We start from the raw sequence: 19,597 nt of genomic DNA, 5'->3' as shown, positions 1-19,597 counted from the left end.
TGTGTGTGTGTGTGTGTGTGTGTGTGTGTGTGTGTGTGTGTGTGTGTGTGTGATGGGTAGGTTTAGGGGCAGTGTAAGGGGATAGAAAATATGGTTTGTACAGTATAAAAACCATTACGCCTATGGAATGTCCCCACATTTCACAAAAACAAACATGTGTGTGTGTGTGTGTGTGTGTGTGGGTGTGGGTGTGGGTGTGGGTGTGTGGGTGTGTGTGTGTTTAATATGTAATGCTGTAATCTTGTGTTTGTAGTGTCGCTGTGATCCTGTGGCCGATCTTCATTTGTCATCACACACACATCCAGAGGAAGGTATTTCTGTCTTTCTTGTCGTTTTTCCCTCATTTGCTCAGTCATCATTTGAGAGTGATCAGCTGTCTGACCTCTCATTGAGAATGACCCCAGGCTGAGTGAGGTCACGACCTCTGCCCTCTGATTGGCTGTCAGCTGCTCTTTGACCAGATTAGATTAATTCATTTGTAAGGGGACAATGCAATTTCATAAAAACACATGAACAAACATGAGTAAAAAAGACAGAATTAGCCAAGAGGCTGTTTTTCATCTGCAGTCCCCTGGCCTTGATGTAAAAGAGCAATAAACATGACACAACTATGCATACTTAAAGCTACACTGTGTAACTTTAGTTTATTCTTAGCTAAAAACACTTAGTTCTTTCATAAATATACGTGCTCATTAATGTATATTTACTTCTTTCAAGTAATAAAGTATTCTGGTAAGTTTATAATATGCCGTTGAAAACACATACGGGTGAGGGGTTCGAATGCCGGTCGCCATGTTGCTCCTCCATCTTGAAAGTACAGTAGCCAAAGAGGGACATACCCATAAATTCAAGCTTCGTCTTTCACGTTTTAACACTCGATGGCACCGTGTCGAATGTGAAGAGGGGGATTGCCGTGTTAATCTTGGACTAAATTGGCCACCGTAGGAGTTAAAACGAAATCAGAAACTATTATTCTCTGGATGGTCATAAACCTTTACACCGCTAGATGGGGAAAATATCACACAGTGGAGCTTTAAAAACAACACAAAACAAATCCAAAAAACATTATTTGCAAATGACAAATTCTCGAAACATTCTGCTTAACAACCATAAAAGGCTCAAGACAAACAGCCTATAAAACAAACACAAAACCAGTTTTTTTACAGAGAGACGACAAGGCTATAGTGTTGACACACCGCAAAAAATGCTCTTCTTCCTCAGTAACTTTGTCTTGTTTCCAGTCTAAATATTCTTAAATCAAGATGCATTTACTAGATCAGTAAAACGACAGGAGATATTTGTTCTTGTTTTGTTGAAAATAAAATCTAAATGAAGAGAGTTTTTGCTTAAAACAGGCAAAATGATCAAAAATAATCTTATTTCTGTTTGGGACGGAAACAAGAAACAAGATTTCAAACAGAAATAAGATTATTTTTGATCATTTTGCCTGTTTTAAGCAAAAACTCACTTCATTTAGATTTTATTCTCAACAAAACAAGAACAAATATCTCATGTCGTTTTACTGATCTAGTAAATGCATCTTGATTTAAAGGAGGTGTGTGTAAGATTGTGGCCAAAACTGGTTCTGCAATCCCTTTTAAATGCCTGTAGAGCGGTGTATGCCCCTCCCCTTCCCCCTGACTCGAGGTTGCCAGATTGGCTGCAGGATCAGCAGAACGTTTGTAGATCTACAGCTGTGGGAACTAGAGCAAATCTGGCAACCCGAACACTACTGACTCCTGATTGGTCGATATATGGAGGGGGTGGAGCTTCAGGCTAAACCACAACATGACATCATCAACATCAGCTGTGCGCTGCAACAACAACTTTATAATGACAATATCCTGCCGGACTACTGTTGGCAGCGATAGAAGAGTTTGAGATTAACATGATTTATTAATGTCTAGAGACATATCAGGGGCATTTTATGATTCATTCAAATACATTTCTTACACACCGTTCCTTTAAAGGAGCACTCCGGCGTGTTTAGAGCTAGGGCTTATTCAGCTTCTCTCCTACATTTAGATGTGTGGGCGAATGCGTTTGTGTCTCAGTGCATTGCTTTAGTTTGGCAGGGTCGCCGCTAGCTTAGCTTAGCATAATGAATGGAATCCTATGTTGCCAGATAGCATGTCCCGAGTAAAAGTGATCCCAAGAAAACTCACCTAATGACTTCTTGTGGCCTGCGTATTCACACCGAGAACAACTAGCGACGCAGATTAAGACGCAGAGATATCACGCAACACACTGCGGTCGCTCGACAGAATTTTTTGATATTTAGACTATAAACAAGACAAAAATACTAAGTAAGAAGAGCATTTTTTTGCAGTGCAGGCCACAAGAAGTCATTAGGTGAGTTTTTTTGGATCACTTTTACTCGGGACATGCTATCTGGCAACATAGGATTCCATTCATTATGCTAAGCTAAGCTAGCGGTGACCCTGCCAAACTAAAGCAATGCACTGAGACACAAACGCATTCGCCCACACATCTAAATGTAGGAGAGAAGCTGAATAAGCCCCATCTCTAAACACGCCGGAGCGCTCCTTTAAGAATCGTTAGATATTTAGATTAGAAACAAGACAAAATTGCTAAGTAAGAAGAGCATGTTTTGCATCTCATTGTTGTTCTTGTTTGATGCGCCGTCATGCGCGCTCAGATCCGTTCTGATCCAGGTTCTGATGGAGCGGTGTGGGCCTCGTGGGGCTCGTGTTCGCGCTCCTGTGGTGGAGGAGTTCAGGAACGGGCCAAATTCTGCCTTCAGTCTCCGGTTAATCCCGGCGGACACACGGACTCAACTCCAGCCCAGCAGAGACGGCTGAGTGTCAGCAGACATGGATGGAGGTTTGTTTATTTGATTTATTTATTTATTTTATTATTGGAGAAATATATATAAGGTTCAGATAAATTGAACAGAATTCATATCTCCAGATCCTCCATATTTTCCTTATGTAAACATAAATCTAACAATGTTATAATTATTCTGCAGATATTGACTACATATACATTTTACATGCACTGCAAAAAATGCTCTTCTCTCTCAGTATTTTTGTCGTGTTTCGAGTCCGAACATCTAAAAATTCTTCTCCATTCTTTGCAAAAGTAATTGTCTTGTTTTGGGGAAAAATAACTCAAAATGAAGAGAGTTTTTGATTAAAATAAGATAAATAATTTGCCAATGGGGTGAGAAAAATAATCTTGTTTTCTGTTTGAATTAAGATTATTTTTCTCACCCCATTGGCAGATTATTTATCTTATTTTAATCAAAAACTCTCTTCATTTTGAGTTATTTTCCCCAAAACAAGACAATTACTTTTGCTTGTCTAGTAAATGCATCTTGATTTCAGAATCGTTAGATATTTAGAGTGGAAACAAGACAAAAATACTGAGTAAGAAGAGCAGTTTTTGCAGTGTGCACACGATGGTGAGTTCATGATGAGTTTTCATTTGTAAGTGTGTGTGTGTGAATTATACCTTTATAAACAGGCCGACTACAGCAAATCAAGCCTTGCATAAAACACTTCCAAACTGCAAATCATATCGTTTACATCAACGATGCATATCGTCACATTTTTATATCACAATATATCGTTACACCCCTAGTGACAGGTTGCCCCGCCCTCGTCACCAGACCAGGAACAGGAAATGATGAGCACTCATAAATCATTTATAATAAACATTGCAATATTCTATACCATTTTATGGTAACTAATGATCATATACATCGATCAGGCATAACATTGTGTTGGTCCCCCTTTTGCTGACCCGTCAAGGCTAGACCCCTGAAGGTGTGCTGTGGTATCCGGCACTAAGATGTTAACAGTAGATCCTTTAAGTCCTGTAAGTTGTGTGTTTGTTCAGCTCATCCCACAGACGCTCGGTTGGATTGAGATCTGGGGAATCTGGAGGCCGAGTCGACGCCTCAAACTGGTTGTTGTGCTCCTCAAACCATTCCTGAAGCATTTGTGCTTTGTGTCAGGAGCATTATCCTGCTGGAAGAGCCACAGCCACCAGAATACCGTTTCCATCAAAGGCTGAACATGGTCTCAGCAATGCTTAGGTAGGTGGAGCGTGTCAAAGTAACATCCACATGGATGGAGGACCCAAGGTTTCCCAGCAGAACATTGGCCAAAGCATCACACTGCCTCCGCCGGCTCGCCTTCTTCCCATAGTGCATCCTGGGGCCACGTGTTCCCCAGGTAAGCCACACACACACACACACACACCCGGCCATCCACGTGATGTAGAAGAACACGTGATTCCTCAGACCAGGCCACCTTCTTCCATTGCTCCGTGGTCCAGTTCTGATGCTCACGTGCCACTGTTGGTGCTTTCGGCGGGGACAGGGGTCAGAGGTCACCCTGACTGGTCCATACGCCTCAAACTGATCTGCTCTGTGTATTCTGACAGCTTTCTATCAGAACCAGCATTAACTTCTGGAGCAGTTTGAGCTCCAGTAGCTCGTCTGTTTGATCGGACCCCACGGGCCAGCCTTCGCTCCCCACGTGCATCAATGAGCCTTGGCCGCCCATGACCCTGTGGCCGGTTCTCCACTGGTCCTTCCTTGGAGCACTTTTGATAGATACTGACCACTGCAGACCGGGAACAGCCCACAAGAGCTGCAGTTTTGGAGATGCTCTGACCCAGTCGTCTAGCCGTCACAATCTGGCCAAACTCGCTCAAATCCTTACGCTTGCCCATTTCTCCTGCTTCACACACATCAACTCTGAGGACTAAATGTTCACTTGCTGCCTAATATATCCCACCCACTAACAGGAGCCGTGATCAAGAGATCATCAGTGATATTCACTTCAACGGTCACAATGTTATGCCTGATTGGTGTATATTGTCATGTATTGTGATTGCAGTTTGAACTCCAATATAACATTTTTCATTTTATATCATAATTCATTCAGACACATGCTTTTGATATCAAAGTTTTTAATTTGACAGATTATTAGTGAAATGCTTTAAATGTCTAAATAAATAAATGTTGAAATTATGCAAACGTCAGTGTAAATGAAGTCAACCTCCATAATGCATTAAAAAACCTTTGAAGTTTGTGAGAAGAATAATTTTCTGTGAACCGAGCAGCTCTCAAAACAGGCAATTATAATTTGCACGGGAAACCAATTGATTTTAGTTTATGAATTATTATTTAAAATGAATTGCTTGTGTTGCTCTTTTGTAAATCACTTTGGATAAGATTAGCATCTGCTAAAAGATTAAATGTACTTTTCTACTTTTTTAATCTGTTGAAGAAAAGTGAACAGTAGCCGCATCAGTCCAGGGGCGTACGGATACGGCAGGACTTCATACGTAACGCATCTACAGAAAGATTCCGCCCGAACAGCCCAAAGCAAACAGAGACGATCGAATGTCCCACACCAGAGTTACAGGACTCATGGTAGAAAAGGCCATCAAAGCAGCCGCTATCACACAACGGCAGTGCAGATCTGGCCATACAGCCCTCTACGGAACGCCTCCTGCCCCGGAGAGCCGAACCAGCACAAGATCTGCAACACCATGGTAACATCTGCAGGAACACTGTTTTCACAGAACTGGTTAACATCATCATTAACCCTGAGAGCTCTTTTAACTTAAAAAAACTACTGTGTGAGAACCATGTCTAAAAATATAATTTTCCTGTTTGGTATCGACCAAGAGAACCGAACCACAAGTGTGAACACCCTGAGTGACGCATCATTTCACATGTGTGATTTATATAGAACCTTAAATCCATCAGCACTTCATATGTAGAACCTTAAAGGGTTCCATCAGCGCTTCATATGTAGAACATTAAAGGGTTCCATCAGACGCTTCATATGTAGAACCTTAAAGGGTTCCATCAGACGCTTCATATGTAGAACCTTAAAGGGTTCCATCAGCGCTTCATATGTAGATCCTTAAAGGGTTCCATCAGACGCTTAATATGTAGATCCTTAAAGGGTTCCATCAGCACTTCATATGTAGATCCTTAAAGGGTTCCATCAGCACTTCATATGTAGATCCTTAAAGGGTTCCATCAGCACTTCATATGTAGAACCTTAAAGGGTTCCATCAGCGCTTCATATGTAGAACCTTAAAGGGTTCCATCAGGCGCTTCATATGTAGAACCTTAAAGGGTTCTGTCAGTGTTTCATATATAGAACCTTAAAGGGTTCCATCAGATGCTTCATATGTAGATCCTTAAAGGGTTTAATCAGTGCTTCATATGTAGAACCTTAAAGGGTTCCATCAGACGTTTTATAAGTAGAACCTTAAAGGGTTCCATCAGGCGCTTTATAAGTAGAACCTTAAAGGGTTCCATCAGACGCTTCATATGTAGATCCTTAAAGGGTTCCATCAGGCCCTTCATATGTAGAACCTTAAAGGGTTCCATCATGCGCTTTATATGTAGAACCTTAAAGGGTTCCATCAAACGTTTTATAAGTAGAACCTTAAAGGGTTCCATCAGATGCTTCATATGTAGATCCTTAAAGGGTTCCATCAGGCGCTTTATAAGTAGAACCTTAAAGGGTTCCATCAGGCCCTTCATATGTAGAACCTTAAAGGGTTCCATCGGATGCTTCATATGTAGATCCTTAAAGGGTTCCATCAGGCGCTTTATAAGTAGAACCTTAAAGGGTTCCATCAGACGCTTCATATGTAGATCCTTAAAGGGTTCCATCAGGCCCTTCATATGTAGAACCTTAAAGGGTTCCATCATGCGCTTTATAAGTAGAACCTTAAAGGGTTTCATCAGTGCTTCATATGTAGAACCTTAAAGGGTTCCATTAGACGCTTTATAAGTAGAACCTTAAAGGGCTCCATGAGACGTTTTATAAGTAGAACCTTAAAGGGTTCCATCAGAGGCTTCATATGTAGATCCTTAAAGGGTTCCATCAGGCCCTTCATATGTAGAACCTTAAAGGGTTCCGTCAGGCCCTTCATATGTAGAACCTTAAAGGGTTCCATCATGCGCTTTATAAGTAGAACCTTAAAGGGTTCCATCAGGCGCTTTATAAGTAGAACCTTAAAGGGTTCCATCAGGCGCTTTATAAGTAGAACCTTAAAGGGTTCCATCAGGCGCTTTATATGTAGAACCTTAAAGGGTTCCATCAGGCGCTTTATAAGTAGAACCTTAAAGGGTTCCATCAGGCGCTTTATATGTAGAACCTTAAAGGGGGGGTGAAACACTCAGTGTCAGTCAATCTCATGTCAATCTTGAGTACCTATAGAGTAGTATTGCATCCTTCATATCTCCGAAAAGTCTTTAGTTTTATCATATTTATAAAAGAAATATGGGCTGTACCGAGTCTTTCCGGAAAAAACCGAGCGCCTGGAGGCGTATCGTGTGGGCGGAGCTAAAGAATGACGAATGTGCACAAAGCGGTGACGTCCTCAAGCGTGGAGAAGCCCATCGCTATCTCAGCTAATACAGATAATGATCCACAATCAAATCTGAGGCTGAAATAAATTGAACAGGAGAAACGGCAACATCAGGATGTCCGTCTCTGTGGTATGGACTGTATTTAGTGGCCTTTGTGTGTCTTTACTCGCAGTTTATGAGGACATGATTCGGTTTATGGACTATTGTATGTGACTAGACCTTAGAGGTAGCAAGCAGAACGGTTTTGCACGTCAGAGTCAGACTAGTGTAACATTATACAGAACAACAATGGAGTCCGTTAGCGCATTTGAATGACGAAGCACGCGATCGTGTCGTTTACTGATGTTTACTCACGCGACGGTAGCCGACAGCACAGACATTTGAAGTTGATTTACTCACCGGCTGCTTCCAAAGCAGGACCGCTCCGTCAAAAACACACTTCTTTGGTATGATTTGGTGAAGTCCTGACAGCAGTGACCGTGGAGATCCACTTTGCGACGCGACTGAAGCGATGTTGTGAAGCTTCCCGTCATTTCTGCGTTCAAATCGGTTCAAATGCAGCGCTGCCTTCCCAGAATGCTGTGCTGAAGCGTTGAAGTCGCTCGACGTCACCCATAGGAATAAAGTGGAGTGCGGCGCGTCAGAAGGGTTCACGGACGACTGGATCTGCAGCTGAGAGTGTTTATGGGCGTGAGTTTCCTCTCTCGCTCTAGTCACGCGCGCGCACCCTACCGGGAGAAGAGCCCGTACGGCCCATACAAGGACCTTCCGCTCTATTAACGTCAAGTAGACCCATACTCGAAAAAAACTCGCCGAAACTTGTGAGAAACCGGAAGGAGTATTTTTGACACAGAAATACTCCATCAAACGTCCAACATTAGTTTTTGAAACTTTGTCTATGTTTAGGATGGGAATCCAAGTCTTTAACAGTGGAAAAAGCTCAGTATGCATGAAACAGCATTTCACCGCCCCTTTAAAGGGTTTATGTAAACATGTAAGTATTATGTAATAATTTAAAACATTTCTCCTGCTATATAACCTTTTTTGGTATAGTCAAGAGTTAAATAGAACCCCACTGAACCTTTTTCTAAGAAAGGAAGGTTCCTTTTGGCGTCAATGTTTCCACGAAGAACCTTTAACATCCACTGAATCTTCCACAAAAGGTTCTTTATAGTGATAAAAGTTTCTTCACACTAAGAAAAAATGGTTCTTTTAAGGGCTGATCACTGAAAGGTTCTTTGGGGAACCGAAAATCCTCATGTTGTGTTCATGCCATTTTGTAATGTAATTACCAAACAGAAAATCCCACTTTACAACTTCTAATTACAAGTTCTACCAGAACTTGAACATTTTTTACAAGTTGTTTTCTCATAAATTTGGTGATGCACATTTATATACTGCGCTTAAATGCATCTGAGTACAAACTAATGCTGTATAAAAACACTGAAGAGATGGAAGATTTACTCGCAACACTTAAGAGTTTAATATGCTAAAAGAGATCTGGAGTATTTGTGGGTGTGTTTATGAATTCACAGGCCTGTCCGTCATCCAGCAGACCAATCAGAGACGTGCAGTGCTCCGCCTTCAACACGCAGCCCTTCATGGGCCGACTTTACCAGTGGGAGCCTTTCAATGACGGTGAGCAGATGGATTCAACTGATCAAAAGTGACAGCACACTGCAAAAAATGCTCTTCTTCCTCAGTATTTTTGTCTTGTTTCGAGTCCAAACATCTAAAAATTCTTAAAACAAGAAGTATTTACTAGACAAGCAAAAGTAATTGTCTTGTTTTGGGGAAAAATAACTCAAAATTAAGAGAGTTTTTGCTTAAAATAAGATAAATAATCTGCCAATGGGGTGAGAAAAATAATCTTAATTCAAACAGAAAACAAGATTATTTTTCTCACCCCATTGGCAGATTATTTATCTTATTTTAAGCAAAAACTCTCTTCATTTGGAGTTATTTTCCCCCAAAACAAGACAAAATATCTCATGTCTTTTACTGATCTAGTAAATGCATCTTGATTTAAGAACTGTGAGATATTTAGACTGGAAACAAGACAAAGTTACTGAGGAAGAAGAGCATTTTTTGCGGTGCTTGATCTTCAGATCCTCATATTTTTATGATTTCTGAAGGATCATGTGTCACTGAAGTAAGTTCTATATTTAAACTAAATGAATATTAAATAAACCTGTTTTACCCGAAGGAAAAACTTCCTGAATGACACACATATTTGTGTTGTTAATTAGCTCTAATGATCATGTTGCGCTTAAAGTGAGTCATATTTCAGAGTTAATCATTTGTGCTGCAGGAGATTTTGCCGGCATGTCTGATCCTGTAGGACAGCGAATGCTCCCTGATTTATGAACGCTGACGCTGCGCCAATATTTTTGATTCATGCTCACGAACGTTTATCGTTTATGTGGAATATTCTTATATCACACAGGCTGAAGAATGAGTTCATGCCAAAGATTTGTGTACTAAAAACTAGTTTATTTTCAGTATTTTTCAGCATAACTAACAGGGAACATTCTGGCAAGATTCTCTCAAAGTTATGAACATTAATATTACGCTTGTTTGAAGTGATCTGGTCTTTAATAACGTTCTAAAAAATATTATTTATACATCCATACATGGACTGTTTTTCTTACACTGCAAACAATGCTGTTTTTACTCAGTATTTTTGTCTTGTTTCTAGTCCAAATATCTAAAAATAATCTGCCAATGGGGTGAGAAAAATAATCTTAATTCAAACAGAAAACAAGATTATTTTTCTCACCCCATTGGCAGATTATTTATCTTATTTTAAGCAAAAACTCTTCATTTAGAGTTATTTTTCCCCAAAACAAGACAATTACTTTTGCTTGTTTGGTAAATGTTTCTTGTTTTAAGAATTTTTAGATGTTTGGACTCGAAACAAGACAGAAATACTGAGTAAGAAGAGCAGTTTTTGCGGTGTGGGTGATTCGTTGCGTGTCTTTGCTGCCCTCTTGTGGCTGCTGTGAATCATTACAAGCCTCAGATTCTGTTCTCTTTAGTCCTAGATCTCAGTGATTTGAACAAACTCCAGCCCTTAAAGGGTTAGTTCAGCCAGTAATGTAAATTGTGTGATTAATTCCTCCTGTGGTTGGCCAGCCGTCAGACCTCCGCTCATCTTCACACACAGATGAAGATATTAGTGTTGAACTCCGATGGCTCAGAAAGGCCTTCATTGACACCAATGTCATTTCCTCTCTCAAGACCCATAAAGGCACTAAAGACGTCGTTACAAAGCCCATCTCACTACAGCGGCTCTACAATCATTGATGAAGAGGCCAGAATAGAGTTAGTGCGCAAAAACACTAAATAACGACTTATAGAGTGATGGCCGATTTCAGAACAAAGCTTCAAACCGTTATGAGTCAGTGAATCGATTCATGATTCGAGTCGCCAAAGTCACGTGATTTCAGCAGTTTGCCACGCGATCCGACTCATATACTTCTTGTTTTCAATTTTAATACGGAAGAGGATTAGGGCCAAGCTAAAAAAAAGAAGAAGAAAAAAGCATCTCGAGATTAAACTCGTTTGTTTCGAGAAAAAAAGTTGAAATGAAATCTTGAGAATACCGCATTTCGATCAGTGTTCAGATAGAGGACATGGCAGAGTCGGATCACTTAGTCAAGCTATAGTAGTGCTAGGCATCGGTCCTGCAGTGTTATCTATTAATAACAGACCATTATTCTAAAGTCTTAACCTTTATGGCAGAAGTACAGCGGGCCTTTCATTTGCCTCTGGTTGTCATTTCAGGTTGTCCAAAAGCGAGTACATCACGCTAATTGGACTGATTTTTTTAATACTAAAAAGCCCCCGCTGCTTGCAAATTCTTTTTAAAGTTTGAATGCTAATTATAATTCTAAAGTCATAATTACCTGAAGTTGATAGTATTTCGTTGTTACTGAAAGTCTGAAGTATAGCTTGACTAAGGGATCCGACTCTGCCATGTCCTCTATCTGAACACTGATCCAATGCGGTATTCTCAAGATTTCATTTCAACTTTTTTTCTCGAAACAAACGAGTTTAATGTCGAGATGCTTTTTTTTTTAGCTTGGGCCTAATCCTCTTCTGTATTTCCTAGATCAGTAAAACGACATGACATATTTTTCCTTGTTTTCTGAGGAAATAAAATCTAAATGAAGAGAGTTTTTGCTTAAAATAAGATAAATGATCTGCCAATGGGGTGAGAAAAATAATCTTGTTTCTGATTGGGACGGAAACAAGAAACAGATTATTTTTCTCACCCCATTGGCAGATCATTTTGCCTGTTTTAATGTATGAAACACACTCAACCAGATGTAGTATTTTGAGGTACGTGTGTTTCGTTGCTCATTGTGTTGATTGTGTGTGTGTGTGTTTAGTGTCCAGTGACCAGCGCTGTGAGCTCAACTGCCGCGCCGTCGGCTTCCGGTTCTACGTCCGTCAGTCGGATCGGGTCATCGACGGAACCCCGTGTGGACCGAACCAGAACCAGAGGGCCGTGTGTGTGGCGGGAAAGTGTCAGGTAGGATCAGCCCCAATCCGCATACTGTCCACACACTGCAAAAAATGCTCTTCTTACTCAGTAATTTTGTCTTGTTTCTAGTCTAAACATCTAAATATTCTTACAGGACGTGTGTGTAAGATTGTGGCCAAAACTGGTTCTGCAATCCCTTTTAAATGACTGTAGAGCGGTGTATGCCCCTCCCCTTCCCCCTGACTCGAGGTTGCCAGATTGGCTGCAGGATCAGCAGAACGTTTGTAGATCTGCAGCTGTGGGAACTAGAGCAGATCTGGCAACCCGAACACTACTGACTCCTGATTGGTCGATATATGGAGGGGGTGGAGCTTCAGGCTAAACCACAATATGACATCATCAACATCAGCTGAGGGCGGCAACAACTTTATAATGACAATATCCTGCCGGACTACTGCTGGCAGTGATAGAAGAGTTTGAAATTAACATGGATCAAGAACGTGGTCTCGGTCCGCTTTTGGTGCGCACCCGAGTGCGATCGCTGCTTTCACACCTGACCAAACGGACCGCACCAAAGAGGGAAACGAACTCTAGTACGATTCAACCGAACTAAATGAGGCAGGTGTGAAAATTACCTGATAGATCGTAGGAAATATGTTCGGGAAGATGAGCATGTCAGTTAAGAATAATTAATGCACGCCTCCGCTTGACGTGACGAGCGATGCGCTCTCGCCGTCTGCAGTGCATTAGAGCGTTGTTTTCACGTCGCGTCCGCTCTTCATTATAGAGATGTATTGTTTGCATACTGTGGTAAACACACACAGTGTAGTCGATCATGGCCAGGGACAAAACCAGCCCGCAGTCATCTCTCCATAGTGTTATTATAGTTTGCTGGCTTTGCCTCTTCTGTTGGAATTTTCCCACACGTAAATTCTGACCAATCGAAAAGCAGTTTAGGAAATACGCCACGGCCAATGAGTGATGTGGATGTTGTCATGTGACTGCGCTTTGGTTCGTTTCAACTGGTTCGGACCAAAGCAATCAGTGTGGTGTGGAAAGGAACCAAAAAAGCTGAGAAATGCAACAATGTATAATTGTTTGCCCTTGGTTCGGACCAAATGGTCTTGTTTCGAGTCCAAACAACTAAAAATTCTTAAAACAAGAAGTATTTATTAAGCCCCTTTCACACTGCACGTCGGACCCGCAATATTCCCGGAGCATTGCCGGGTCGCCTTCTGTGTGAAAGCACCACGTCCCGGGATTGATTACCGAACTGAACCCGGGTCGGGGACCTAGTAACATTGCGGGATTCAACCCGGGACGAGCGCTGTGTGAACAAAAGCCGAAACTAATGCCGCAGCGTGTGCGTAGTTATCGTGCGACTCCTAGAGCTTGTTTCTTCAATAACACAGCCCTGCAGTGCCAGAAGAGCTCGTCGGTGTTTTAAACGCAGAGAGTGTTCGTCTACAAAAGAAACTCAAATTAAACAAGCAGAAATGAGCGCAAACTGGACACAAGTCGAGACCACGGAGCTCCTTACTATCCGCGCTGAAGTGGAGATCGCTCGCCGTTATACGTCACATCCGGATGTCACGCGTCAACTCGACCCGGGGCCGTTACGGGTTGTGTGTGAAAGCGCACATATTACGGTATTTCGCTGGCAGTGTGAATGGACCAAATCTAGCGGCCCGGGAACAAATGCCGGGTCACATTATCCGTGTATTTGCCAGAATCGCAGTGGGAAAGGGGCTCTAGACAAGCAAAAGTAATTGTCTTGTTTTGGGAAAAATAACTCTAAATGAAGAGAGTTTTTGCTTAAAATAAGATAAATAATCTGCCAATGGGGTGAGAAAAATAATCAAACAGAAAACAAAACTTAAATTTAAAACTTTTATATTACGTAATTCTGACTTTATACATACTGTTCAATGACTTGAATGCACTTTTTTTTTCTTTGGCTTTTGACATGAAATATGAGTTTGATGCTAATGAAGGTGTTCTAGTCACATGTTGATCATCCGGATATCAGTCTTTCAGAAGCTCCTCTCTTGCGGATTCATTATATTCTGTCTGATCTGTTATTCAGAAAAGCTGTAATTACCTTTATTAATTCTGACTTTATATCTCACAATTCTGACTATTAATTCTGACGTTATTAATCCTGACTTTATTGATTCTGACTTTATAACAAAATTACATTACAATAGAATTTAAGGCTGTAATTGATGAATTTTGATTAAAAATGTCACATTATGATAATGCCTCAAGAGAAATCTTCATGCTGTTCAATGACTTGGTTCAATGCCCTTTTTTCCTTTGGCATCTGAGCCGGAGGATCTTTTGTGTTTGTGAGTGAATTAGCCACGCTTTCCGTGCGTCCGGAATCGTCCAGCTGTGCTTTTTTCAGACATGTCACTTCAACAAATCCTGCAGAAATAAGATGTAACACAGACGCCAGAATAACAAGCTGCACATGCCATGGAGAACCGGTTGCCAACATGTGGCCGCGGTCACAAACGCCACTGTCTGTAAAGGTTAAACGCCGCCCCGTCCCTGTAGGTTGATTCCTGGATGGTTTGAATTCTTCCGAAAGCTCACAGAGATCCGTCAGAGAAATCCTCAGCTTTAAAGGGTTAGTTCAGCCAAAAATGAAATGTCTGTCATTAACCCTAATGTCGCTCCACACCCGTAAGACCTCCGCTCATCTTCACACACAGTTTAAGATATTTTATTTTATTCAGCATTGGCTTCTCTTCCGCGTTTGTGTTCAATCCTCAAATAAAGATTCAAACGGTTATGAGTCAGTGAATTGATTCATGATTCAGAACCGTTTGAATCTTTATTTGAGGATTGAACACAAACGCGGAAGAGAAGCCAATGCTGAATAAAGTCGTAGTTTTTGTTATTTTTGGACCCAAATGTATTTTGGATGCTTCAAGAGACTCTCATTAACCCACTGATGTCTCATATGGACTACTGTGATGATGTTTTTATTCCCTTTCTGGACATGGACAGTATAGTGTGCATACACTTGCATACGCTCTCAGACTAAATATAAAATATCTTAAACTGTGTGTGAAGATGAGCGGAGGTCTTACGGGTGTGGAGCGACATTAGGGGGAGGAGTTAATGCACTCATGCTCGGGGATTGAGGAGGATCTGAGCGTCTCACATCAAATCCACGGCTTTGGCCTTGAGATGTTGGCAGGAAAGCCGTTAAGAATCGGTTGGATTCAGGACGACTTTTCCTAAACCCCTCCGGAATCCAAAACATGATTACATCTGAAACTCGGCAAATATGTTCACCAGTTTCTGTGTTAATATAACAGAAACACTTTTTGACAATGTTGTACTAGTCTGAGATGTTTGCATGCTAACGAACAGGTTTTCGCTGATACTTCACTGCAATAATTTTTTTTCTTACTTAGTATTTTTGTCATGCTTAAAACAAGATTATTTTTCTCACCCCATTGGCAGATTATTTATCTTATTTTAATCAAAAACTCTCTTCATTTTGAGTTATTTTTTCCCAAAACAAGACAATTACGGACCCACTTTATATTAGGTGGCCTTAACTACTCTGTACTAACATTGTAATTAATCACGTGATACAATGCACTTATTGTGTACATACATGTTTTTACATTGTACTTACATTTTAAAAATACCTGCATGTAATTACGTCTGTAATTAATTTCTGTAGTTACATTTGTAATTACACAGTTGGCACTTCCCTTACACCTAACCCTTCCCTTAAACTGACCCATATCGCCACACCTGTCCCTAACCCTACCCGCATCTCACCTCAATATCAGCAAAAGTGCTTTACAATACAATTTGAACACAGTAAGTACATTGAACTTATTTTTTGATGTAAGTACATAGTACTTAAGGCCACCTAATATAAAGCGGGGCCAAAATACTGAGTAAGAAAAGCATTTTTTGCAGTGTTCACTTAAAGCCTATAATGCATTATAAAGGTATTCATAATGTACATTTATAATGCATTAGATATTTTCATAAATAATTGTTAAAATGCGTTATAATATTTGCAGATCCCGTTACATCTGAATTGTTTGTCTTGTGATTTAATACATTATACAAACCTGTTTCCAAAAAAGTTGGGACACTGTACAAATTGTGAATAAAAAGAAATTTAATAATTTACAAATCCCATAAACTTATATTTTATTTACAATAGGATATAGATAACATCAAACATCAAAAAAGTGAGACATTTTGAAATGTCATGGCAATTATTGGCTCATTTTGGATTTCATGAGAGCTACACATTCCTAAAGAGTTGGGACAGGGAGCAATAAGAGGCCGGAAAGTTAAATGTACATAATGGAAAACTGTTCTGGGGTCAGACGAATCAAAATTTGAAGTTCTTTTTGGAAAACTGGGACACCATGTCACGGGCTAAAGAGGACAAGGACAACCCAAGCTGTTCTCAGCGTTCAGTTCAGAAGCTGATCTCTGATGGGATGGGGTTCATGAGTGTGTGTGGCATGGGCAGCTTACACATCTGGAAGACCTTGCATTCTCCAACATGACAATGCCAGACCACAGACTGCATCAGTTACAACATCATGGCTGCGTAGAAGAAGGATCCGGCACTGAAATGGCCAGCCTGCAGTCCAGATCTTTCACCATTAGAAAACATTTGGCGCATCATAAAGAGGAAGATGCGATAAAGAAGATCATACAGTGCATTAAGCTGCATAATTATTGCATTAAAAAACTTTTTAATGTATTATAAAGAAAGGTTTTAAGTGAGGTGTTACTGAGATTTATGCAATAAGGTTCCATTTGTTAATATGATTTAACAATGAACAATACGTTTGCAGCATTTATTAATATTAATGTTAATGTGGACATTTACTCATACATCATTATATCAAGCGTTGCATCTGTTAGTCTGTTTAATGGGCCTGAGCTAACGGTCACTAATGTATGGCACATTGTTAGTGTTAATCTTATATCATATGCCAAACTCATTTGTTTGTACTTTTGAGGTTGCAGTTTGTTCAAAACTTCCTTTGAAAGACACGCAGAGACAAACAAACGTCTCTTTATGATGCGTTTGCTGTCCTGAAACAGTTTGGTGAACGCCGAAGCAGTGAAACTCCAGCTGGAGAACTGCACCGTTTCACACACTGAAGGAAAGAAAGAGCCTTTATGAAGAGAATCCCACTGAGAAACTGAGCTGCGGCTGAACGCCTGTGTGTGTGTGTGTGTGTGTGTGTGTGTGTGTGTGTGTGTGTGTGTGTGTGTGTGTGTGTGTGTGTGTGTGTGTGTGTGTGTGTGTGTGTGTGTGTGAGAGAGAGAGAGAGAGAGATGCTAGGGTGTTGTGGGTGGTTGCCAGGGTATTGCTATGTGGTTGTTAGGATGTTGTGGGTGGTTGCCAGGGTGTTGCTATGGGGTTGCTGGGGTGTTGCGAGTGGTTGCCAGGGTATCTCTATATGGTTGCTTGGGTGTTTTGCGTGATTGCCAGGGTATTGCTATGTGGTTGCTAGGGTGTTGTTGGTAGTTGCCAGGGTATTGCTATGTGGTTGCTAGTGTGTTGTGGGTGGTTGCCAGGGTATTGCTATGTGGTTGCTAGGGTGTTGCGGATGGTTGGCAGGGTGACCTTACAGTGTTTAAGACATTATTCCTGCAGGATTATTTTCTGTTAGGCTGCATTGAAACGCTGTGCTGTATAAATGACACTGGCGTGATGGATGTCAGGTTCGATTCCCAGGGAATGCATGAACTGGTATAATATATACCTTTAATGCAATGGAAGTCTCCGGGGAGAAAGGCATCTGCCAAATGCATTACCGTAAACATGGTGAGTTATGGATGTGTTTCCCACCGGAAACTCCCAGCAGGAACAGCGAGAGCAAAACCAGCACCACTCAAACTATAACGTATTAAAGTTACAAATCTGTGGAAGATTGTTTCCACCACGGAACAAAATATTAAAAAGGTAATCGTGACTTTTTATCTCTAGTTTAAGTCTAAGTGTAAACTTGGTACAAATTGTGGGAAAAGTCACATTTCCCCGTTGTATTCTTTTATCCCGAGATCCTGTATAAATCTCCTGTGCTTTCAGAGAGAAAAGCAATTCTAAAATTGAACATATTAAATATATCACAATAAAATCAGCTAACAGTGTCATATATTTGACGAAATCTGTTGAATGATTTTTGTGTGTGTGTGTCATAAACTTCAGCTGTAGCCTTTGGTTTATTTCTAATGTTTATTTAATGTTGTGTTCCCGGTTTCAGGCCCTGAAGTGTGAGAAGGGTCCCTGAGGGCCGATGATGCTCAGGCACTCATTATAATGTTGGGAATCTATTTTCTCTCGTTTTAGATTAGAATGATTCTGCAAGCCTTTCCTCTCGAATAGGTTCAGTGATGCAGAAGAGCGGTGTGTGTCTCTGTCTGCTCTCAGCTCTCCAGGGTCTTACTCTATGGTCAGGGTGTTGCTAGGAGATTGCTAGGATGTTTGGAGTGGTTGCCAGGGTGTTGTTAGGGTGTTCTGAGTGGTTGTTAGGGTGTTGCTGTGCGGTTTCCAGTGTTTGGCTAGTGTTTTCTGAGTGGTTGTTTTGGAATTGCTCCATGGTTGTCAGGGTGTTGCTGTGTGGTCATCAGGGTGTTGCTGTGTAGTTGCTAGGGTTTTCTGAATGGTTGTCAGGGTGTTGCTGTGTAGTTGCTAAGGTGTTCTGCATTGTGGTTGTTATGGTATTGCTGCATGGTTGTCAGGGTGTTGCTGTGTGGTCATCAGGGTGTTGCTGTGTAGTTGCTAGGGTATTCTGAATGGTTGGCAGGGTGTTGCTGTGTGGTCATCAGGGTGTTGCTGTGTAGTTGCTAAGGTGTTCTGCATGGTTGTCAGGGTGCTGCTGTGTGGTCATCAGGGTGTTGCCGTGTAGTTGCTAGGGTGTTCTGAATGGTTGTCAGGGTGTTGCTGTGTATTTGCTAGGGTATTCTGCATGGTTGCCAGGGTGTTGCTGTTTGGTTGCCAGGGTGCTTGGGTTTTGCTAGGGTGTTCTGAGTGGTTGTCATGGTATTGCTGCATGGTTGTCAGGGTGTTGCTGCGTAGTTGCTGGGGTGTTCTGCATGTTTGTCAGGATGTTGGTTTGTGGTTATCAGGATGCTGCTGTGTGGTTGCCAGGGTTTTACTTAGGTGCTCTGAGTGGTTGTCTTGGTATTGCTGCATGGTTGTCTGGGTGTTGCTGTGTAGTTGCTAGGGTATTCTGAGTGGTTGTTATGGTATTGCTGCATGGTTGTCAGGGTGTTGCTGTGTATTTGCTAGGGTGTTCTGGATGGTTGTCAGGATGTTGGTTTATGGTTATCAGGATGTTGCTGCGTGGTTGTCATGGTGGTGCTGTGTGGTTGCCAGGGTTTTGCTAGGGTGTTCTGAGTGGTTGTCATGGGATTGCTGTATGGTTGTCAGGGTGTTGTTGCGTAGTTGCTAGGGTGTTCTGGATGTTTGTCAGGATGTTGGTTTTTGGTTATCAGGATGCTGCTGTGTGGTTGCCAGGGTTTTGCTAGGGTGCTCTGAGTGGTTGTCTTGCATGGTTGTCAGGGTGTTCCTGCGTGGTTGCTAGGGTGTTCTAGGTTGTTATCATGATCTTGCTGTGTGGTTTCCAGGATGCTGCTGTGTGGTTGCCAGGGTTTTGCTTAGATGTTCTGGGAGGTTGTCATGGTGTTCCTGCATGGTTGTCAGGGTCTTGCTGGATTGTTGTTAG

General features: G+C 41.4%; 1 protein-coding gene across 1 annotated transcript in view; it reads left to right on the top strand.

The window, feature by feature from the left end:
* LOC137043087 (thrombospondin type-1 domain-containing protein 4-like) overlaps positions 1-19,597 on the top strand; it is a 56,340-nt gene that overhangs the window by 992 nt on the left and 35,751 nt on the right. The window contains exons 3-7 of the mRNA XM_067419182.1: positions 254-311; positions 2,660-2,844; positions 5,262-5,529; positions 8,908-9,010; positions 11,767-11,909. Coding sequence (XP_067275283.1) covers positions 254-311; positions 2,660-2,844; positions 5,262-5,529; positions 8,908-9,010; positions 11,767-11,909 — 757 coding nt within the window. The remainder of the gene's footprint in view (positions 1-253; positions 312-2,659; positions 2,845-5,261; positions 5,530-8,907; positions 9,011-11,766; positions 11,910-19,597) is intronic.

Source organism: Pseudorasbora parva, chromosome 16 (genome assembly GCF_024679245.1).
Source record: "Pseudorasbora parva isolate DD20220531a chromosome 16, ASM2467924v1, whole genome shotgun sequence".
Classification (NCBI taxonomy): domain Eukaryota; kingdom Metazoa; phylum Chordata; class Actinopteri; order Cypriniformes; family Gobionidae; genus Pseudorasbora; species Pseudorasbora parva.
Note: the sequence above shows the minus strand (reverse complement) of the source record. Positions and strands in the feature narration are given on the sequence as shown.